General features: G+C 55.0%; 1 protein-coding gene across 7 annotated transcripts in view; it reads right to left on the bottom strand.

Moving 5' to 3' along the window:
• Positions 1-7,779, bottom strand: part of MROH1 (maestro heat like repeat family member 1) — a 40,241-nt gene extending 32,462 nt beyond the window's left edge. For all 7 annotated transcript variants that reach the window (XM_081323323.1, XM_081323321.1, XM_081323326.1 and 4 more), the window contains exons 1-3: positions 7,495-7,779; positions 411-556; positions 62-193 (exon numbers count right to left, since the gene is read on the bottom strand). In XM_081323323.1, coding sequence (XP_081179449.1) covers positions 62-193; positions 411-556; positions 7,495-7,516 — 300 coding nt within the window. In that variant the 5' untranslated portion in view covers positions 7,517-7,779. The remainder of the gene's footprint in view (positions 1-61; positions 194-410; positions 557-7,494) is intronic.
• Between the last annotated feature and the right edge of the window lie 347 nt (positions 7,780-8,126).

The raw sequence follows: 8,126 nt of genomic DNA on the forward strand, positions 1-8,126 counted from the left end.
GGGTCAGGCAACCCTTCAGGTACATGCCCCACCCCATCCCCTGGGCAGCTCCCAGGCTCACTTTAGACTTGGTCATCTCACTGGACGCCAGGAAGATGACGATCTTGGCCGTGCTTTTGTCCAGCTCAGCCAGGCTGCTCTTCACCACGGCTTCCATGGCCCTCAGGAGGATGACCCGGTGTGGGTGGGCCAGCTGGGGAAGGAGGCAGAGATGAGGGGCAGTGCCCGAGGCAGCCCCAACCTGCACCTGGCACCGACTCTCCGGAGCTGCAAGAGCATCGCCCGCCAGCTGCGAAGGAGGCCGCCTTCCAGGACAGCCCTCCGGAGTCTACCCTTCTGCCCATCCAGGCAGAAACACCTTTCCCCACCCCCACCCTTTTTACTGCAACAGCCACGCTGGGACGCCCCACCTTCTCGTGCTGGCGCAGGTACTCCTCGCAGGCGTTCAAGACCTCCTCGGGCTCAGCCCTGCCCAAAGAGCAGAGGGCACTGAAGATCTGCTCCTGGACGAGGGGATCCTTGTCAGCCGTGGCGTCCATCAGAGTCATGGCCAGCCCTGAAAAAGAGCCAGAGGGACTGCCAACAGCCCTGCATCTCTTGCCGGCTGGCACCAGCTACTCTGCTCGAGCCCCCCTGGGCCGAATATCACAAGGACGTCCACAGGTTAATCTGAGCGTGCAAAGATCTGAATTAATGTGGAATGGCATCAGATGCCTTTTTATGCCATCAGCACAAACCTCTGGGCCCTTCAGAGGCGCTTCCCAAGAGAAACACCCCAAGGATTGCTAAGATAAACGTAATAAATAAAAAGAGGTTGAGACGCTGGAAGGATTGCAGAGAAGAGCAACAAAGATGATCAGGGGGCTTGAAGGCTAAAACAGACAGGAATTGGGTCTGTCCAGTTTAATGAGTGCCGTGTAGCAGAGTGAGCGCCTGTTACTCGTCCCAGCTTCTGCCAACCTAGCAGTTCGAAAGCACGTAAAAATGCAAGTAGAAAAATAGGGACCGCTACGGTGGGAAGGTAACGGCGTTCTGTGCGCCTTTGGCGTCTAGTCATGCCGGCCACGTGACCACGGAGACGTCCTCGGACAAGCGCTGGCTCTTCGGCTTTGAAACGGAGATGAGCACCAGCCCCTAGAGTCGGAAACGACTAGCACGCATGTGCGGGGGAAACTTTACCTTTACCTTTTTTAGTTTAATGAAGAAAAGGACTAAGGGGTGACACGATAGCAGCCTTCCAGTACATGAGGGGCTGTCACAAAGAAGGGGGGGGGGGTGTGTGTCAAAGCAGCTGAAGGCAGGACAAGAAGGAACGGATGGAAACCAAGCAAGGAGAGAAGCAATCTGGAACTAAGGAGGAATTTCCTGATTGAAAGAACAATCAATCAGTGGAACTCCTTGCCTCCAGAAGTTGTGGGTGCTCCATCATGGAGGTTGGACAGCCATCTGTCTGGAATGGTAGAGGGTCTCCTACTTAAGCAGGGGGCTGGACTAGAACAGGGGTCCCCAACCCCCGGTCCGTGGACCAGCACCAGGCCACAGCATGCCAGCAACCGGGGCCGCACAAGCAAGCAAAGCCCCATCCGTGGAAGGCAGGCCCCCTCCGGTCCACGGGAAAACCTCTCCCCACATAACCAGGCCCTGGTACCCAAAAGGTTGGGGAGCTCTGGACTAGAAGACCTCCAAGGTCTCTGCCAACTCTGTCAATATATTTCCATGGTACAGAAGTCAGTTTAAGCTATTCACTGAAAAATGCTGTTCAAATCAAAATGCCCAGGATAGCCTAGCCGGGAGGAGGAGGAGCTGGGAAGAGAGGCCAGGTATTCTGAGCCCACAATGCTCGGCCTCTCTGCTTCGAGGCGGGGATGTGGAAGAGGCTGTTGCAATCCGCAGATCGAGGGCCCTCAGGGCAGCCAAAGGCATCCAGCTGGATCTTTTCACCAGCCCTGCTGCCTCGGCTGCAGGAACACATCTTTGCAGAACAGGCACAAGGAGAACCAGCCAAAACCAACAGGGGGAACGATTAGCCAATGGGCAGCTTGCCTCCAGGGACTGTGGTGCTGCATCACTGGAGATTGGATGGCCATTTGTCCGGGGTGGTATGAGGACTCGTGCCTTGGGAAGGGGGTTGGACAAGAAGACCTCCAAGATCACTTCCAACCCAATGATTCTAAATTGTGGGATTTGCTCCCCACCAAAACATCTTAAGCAATGCAAAACGCCAAGTAGTCCAGGAAGAATAAAACTGGAGTCCTGTACAATCTACAATGGAAGGGCTCTAGAAGCCATTATGTAGGACAGACAGGCAGAAGACTAGCAGATGATCCTGAACACCAGCCTGCTGCCAGAAGACACAATGAAAACTCCCTGATTTCACAAAACGTGGACAACTGGGAAACTATGAGCATCCTAGACCAAGTTAATCGAAAAGCACTAGGAAATTCCTGGAAGCTTGACTCTCAGTCACCAACAGACACATAGAGATAAATCTCATTTACACACCATTCAAAAAAGAAAATTTAAAAAAAGCGAAGGAGGAAATAAAGAGACCAAAATACATTTTCTCCAGCAGCTGCCTGTGGAGATTCCCAACCATCCAGGTCATGGTTGTCCCAGTTCTGAAGCTTCTTGGATGAGAAGCGAAATGTTTTCAAAGGAAAAAAACCAAGATAGTCAGTCCAGTTGCCTTCTGGAAAAAGCACCTCTCGGATTTCCCCAGCAGCGAACACCAGATAAGCAGGGATTAACACTAGACAAACAATCAAGCAGAAAACAATGCCCTAATCCAGGAACTACCAAGGAGAAAACCACAACTCTACCAACACTGGCAGGACAAGGCATTATATAAACAGGGAGCAAATCCCAGTTTAGCACTGATTATTTGCACAATAGTCTCAAAATGAAGATAAATCATTCTTCATGGTTTGGAATTGGTCATACGCAGAATATTACATCCAGTCCTAGACACTTCTTGGGAAAGATGCTGATAAAATAGAGCAGCGGTAGGCAACCTTGGCTCTTTTATGACTCCTGGACTTCAAGTCCCAGAACTCCTGAGCCAGGCTGGCTCAGGAATTCTGGGAGTTGAAGTCCAGGAGTCATAAAAGAGCCAAGGTTGCCTACCCCTGAACTAAAGTGAAGAAAAACAAACCAGGAGCCGGGACAAGAAAAGATTGCTAGGAGACAAAGACAGCTGTGTTTAAGCATCAGAAGTGTTATCACAGGGGTCTTCAAACTTGGCCCTTTTATGACTTGTGGACTTCAACTCCCAGAATTCCTTATCCAGGCACGCATGCCTGGCTGAGGAATTCTGGGAGTTGAAGTCCACAAGTCATAAAAGGGCCATGTTTGAAGACCCCTGTGTTATCATGTAGAAAAGGTGGGGGAAATGCCCTTCCAGGAGTCCAGGGAAGAAGCAAAGGTTTAGGTTTCAGCTGGACATCAGTCTTAGAAGATGGACAGGCAACTGAACCAGATGTTCTCCAACAGGCAACCAACCAGATGTTCTTACCTTCTATAGCAGGAGTCCCCAATCTTGGCAACTTTAGGACTTGTGGACTTCAACTCCCAAAATTCCTCAGCCACCCATGCTGGCTGAGGAATTCTGGGAGTTGAAGTCCACAGGTCTTAAGGCGGTAGAGGTTGGAGACCCGGAGACCCTTTTAGTTGCACAAAGGCTGTTATCACTTTTCCCCTCTCTGTCCCTTCTCCAGCCTAAACCTTCCTGGCCCCTTCAGTCTCCCTTCCGTGGACTTCGTCTCTTAATTCCCGATCAGCTCGGCTGCCTTCCTCCGACTTCTTTCACCTTCTCTGAAGCCTTCTTAATTAGCGCTTCCCCGTAATTCCTGAGGAGGGGATCTGACCCATGCAGAACAGACTTCCTGGTGGGGATGCAGCGGGGCAGGAGGAGGCAGGGAACTGTGCCAAGCCGGCACTTGAAGAGGCAAAGGCTTCACAGTTCTAAGCGCAGGAAAAGAGCTGAACAAGTGAAGCCGGCCAGACGGACAATATTCAAGAAATGTGAGATAAAAAGGAAGCGTCCAGGGAACATTCTCCGGAGCCCCGGGATGCCCCCTTCGGACAGAGACTTCAGACCTGAGCTGCTCTGGAAAAGGCTGACTGCAGCACAATGAGATCAGCGACACTCGTGTGCTGTTACAAGAGTGTTTGTGGCACGAAGGAGCAAAAAGCCGCCCGCAGGCCCTGTGTGGAGTTCAAAGCCCAAAGCAGTGCAGAAACCCTGAATCTTCACCCTTCACAACTCCATTCCAATCTGCAGGTGCCACAGCGGCCCAGACAGAAGAATCGGCGTTCTGCAACCTTGACGGTGTCCGAGGCAAGACAGGCCCGCAACAGGGGAGCAGGTAGCGCTCCCCAAAGCTCCAAAGGGCCCCCTCCTCATGCCGCAGGGTCCACAATGGGCAGGAGGCAGCAAAGCCATCCTAGGTGCCCCAGGTGTGCCCTCCACAGCCAGGGCGACGGTGGTGGCCGGCCTGAGGCTTCCTGGGTCATCTGAAAAAGGCCTCCATCTAAACTCCAGGGTGGTCAAGGAGGCCACAAAGGAAGCCTTGCAAGGACGGAGACACGCGGTCCGGCCTGTACACTTTCTAAGGGCACTTTCTAAGCAGGGTCACCAACACTGGACCCCGCAAGGGACAGCAGCCTGGCCAGGGGGCCCGCTCAGCGGTCAAGGGTGTCCTGGATCCACCTGGCAGGCTTCCTCTCTTCCTAGATTTAAAAAGGCAACGCCAAACGAGTTTTCCAAACCCCAACTCTAACCCTTCCTGCTCAGCACAGGCTGTGGAACAGCCCTGGCAAGTAACCTCTTCGGGCTTTTCTGCATCTCCGAAGAAGGTCAGCCTGGCTAGGCAGCACTGGACTCGAGTATCATCTCTCCAGCCTGTCTGGTTTATGTCATTCTGTGACCTGTCAAAAGTTGGGAGGTTCCAGATAGCAGAAGCCAAGAAGGCCCAAGAGGTGCTCACTGGAGGAAGAAAGGGGGGGGGGGAACCCAGAAATAATAATAATAAAAAAAGCAGGCTGTGTTATTTGAGGGACCCCTGTGCCTGCGGTGTCTGCTCGACTACCTGGCAAAGTGGCACACGCCACATAGCTCCAGTCCACCCGTGGCGGAAGGTGCCTTCTCCGCCTGGCATGAGCCGCGCTGGAGACCCCGGGTGGTGCTCTAGAAGGTCCCAAATACCTTCTCCTGACAGCTGCACCAGGCGCTGGAGACAGGCCGGAGTGCCTCGTTTCTGAAACCGAACCTTGCAGATCCGATTGTGCTTCTCTCCTTCCCTCTGATCTTTTCAAATTCATCACAGCCACCCGATTCCTCCAGCTCCAGCGGACTCTGTGCAGCGCACAAAACCACTTCTGTCCCAGCAAGTCAGGAAGGAGCCACTCCAGCTTAGAGGGCTGCTCCAGCAACTGTTTTCCAAGGGGAAAAAGAGCCCCCTTGCCTGAAAAAAGCGCTTTTGAGACGAGGACGGCTTGGATGACTGAGAATCTCCACTGACGCTTGTCCGTGGTTTACTCAAAGGGCTGCAAACGAGATAATTTCATATTAACCAGCCATTAAATCAGAGGCCTTAGCTAAGCGCTTCATACAGAGAGCTGCTTTTTGCCAAAAGCCGGTTATCTGCAATTTCATAGCAAAGTTGATTTATTTTCACATCCATTCCATACAATACAGAAAGACACGGCTCAAGGTTTTTACAATACATGGGGATTTCCTGTAACGGCAACAGAAAAAGGAGGAAGAGGAGGAGAACAGGAACCTGGTTTGAAAACCACAGGAAGATGCTCAGTAAGGCTTTTCAGTCAGTAGAAGCGGTCAGAGCTGGGAAATATTACAGCTCGTTCAGCGAAGGCCTCACTGGGTCCCTTAATTGGCTGAAACATGAATTAATTGTTCAGGCTGTCCTTGACATCTTAGCTTGCACTCCAGTTTTAGAGAAATCTGCCAGAGAACCAGTTGGTGGGATTCAAATAGGTGAACAACCGGTTCTCTGTGTGGATGCCGCTTCCGGAAGCACATTCTGGGCCTGGGCAACAAAAAATTAGCTACCGGTTCTGCCGAAGTGATGCGAACCGGCTGAATCCCACCACTGCGGGGAACTGAACCTTGCTTTGGCTTATCCACCTATCGCTGTAAGCAAAGAGAGTGCCTGTTTTGATTGTTATTAAACTGCTCTGCAGCCCACCTTCCCCCCCCCCAAGGTGACTCCGAGCGGCTTTTCCCGGCCTCTGTTCAGGTTTGAAATGTTCCTCTGTTCTGCTGGGGGCACCAAATTTGCTGTCCACTTGGCAGCAGCTGGGTGGAGCCTGTTAGGGAAGGGGGCTCCAGGGGCCTTTTCAGGTCCCCAATGCCCCACCGCCAAAGCCCCATGGGAAGCCGTGGGCCCTGCTCGACTCCCAGGGAAATGGAGCCAAAGCAGCTTGCATTGGGTGGCTCTGTGTGATAGTTAAGCACACCGGAAGGCGAGTGACCACATTGCTGAAGCAAACACGAGGCGATTCCCTTTTCCTCCCACAACAGATGGAGTTGAAAGCTGGGTGAGATCTGTTCAGCAGCCAGTCCGGGAGTGTGTGAATTAACCTCCTCCGGCTGCTCTCCCACTCGGCCAGGGTGTGAAGGGCGGCACCCCAGCCCTGGCACCACTTTTTCGGTGAAGATAGCGAGTTGACAGAGGACCCAGCGGGATCCCCATCTGCTCACAGGAGCTGAGGGGACCCCCTTCGGAGAGCCCACTGGGCGCTGCCACCCTTCAGGGGAAGGAAGGTTTTTGCTGGCGATACTCGTTTAAAAGACTGGAAACCTCGTATACAGAAAAAAAGCGAAAAGTCGATTTCTGGAATTGCCAATTTTTTAAAAAAGGCTGAATATGAGATAGAAGGAATCTCTGTGGGGTAAATAGGGAGGAAAGGTGGTGCTCGTTTGCAAATGCTGCAAAGAAGATTGGAAGTCACTTCTTCAGCCATCTTTCTCTTTAACTGCTTTTTGCACTTTTCCCACCTAAGTTCTCTTTATGTTTATCTTTTGTTTGGGTTTCCAAACTTGGCAACCTTAAGACTTGTGGACTTCAATTCTCAAAATTCCCCAACAATGCTCTGCAAGTCCACAAGTCTTAAAGCTGCCAAGGCTGCCCCCCCCCATGGGGTCCACATAGAAAATTCCAGTAAAAGAGGGGGGGCTGGTACGAGGCAAAGGCGCAAAGCTGCCCCTCATCGTCTCCGGTCAGGAGAGCGAAGCCGGGGGGGGGGGGCAGGTCGGGGGGGGGGAAAGCAGCGGAGAGGAAGGGGAGGGGGGGCTCCGCACATTCCCGCAAAGATCTGGCCAAGTGGGTTTCAAGCTCTTGAAGATGGGGGGGGCTTCCACATCCAGCATGCCGCTGGGGGAATTCTGGGAACTGAAGTCCACCCACCGCCTGGACCATCCCCTCTTGCAGGCCAGACCCCTCCCGGCCTCTCGGGCGACCCCGCCCCACTTACTTTTCACCCGGGACTCGGCCATGCTCCGGGCTCCGCAGGGGCGGCGGCCGCTTCGGGTCCTCCTGGGCAAAGCGGGCGCTCCGGGCGAGGCGCTCCGGGCGAGGCGCTCCGGGCGCGGAGCGGAGGAGGCGGGCGGGCCCCGCTAGAGGCCGCGAGGGCGTCCTTCGCCGCTGACCGAGCGCCCGGGGAGTGCGGCGGGGCGGCCCGGCTCATGCCCCGAGCGCAGCTTCTCGGGCGCCCGCCGGGAGAGACGGGCTCGGCGCGGCTCCTCTCCTGCAGCGCGTCCTGCGGGCGGGGAGAGAAGCGCCGCTCAGCCGGCAGGCGGACAGCCGCGGCCGCAGAGGGAGCGCCGGGACGGCGAAGCACACGGAACCGCAGCCCGCCCGCGCCCCTGGCCCCGGGGAAGCCTCCGCAGCGGGCGACGCGCGACCCTCCCGGCGGGGCCGGAGGTGGGGGGGAGCCGCCCGGACCGCCGCCACTCACTCGCCCCTCGCCGCGCCCCGACGGCTCCGCACCTGGCTAGCGGGCAGCAGCGCTTCCGGGTATTTAAGGCCCCGCCCTCACCTGGGGAGGCCCCGCCCCGCCCCGCCCCGCAGGAAGAGCAGCCCTCCGCCCGCGGGCGCCCCCGGTGA

This window comes from Vipera berus (genome assembly GCF_964194415.1).
Source record: "Vipera berus genome assembly, chromosome: 3".
In the NCBI taxonomy this organism is placed as follows: Eukaryota; Metazoa; Chordata; class Lepidosauria; order Squamata; family Viperidae; genus Vipera; species Vipera berus.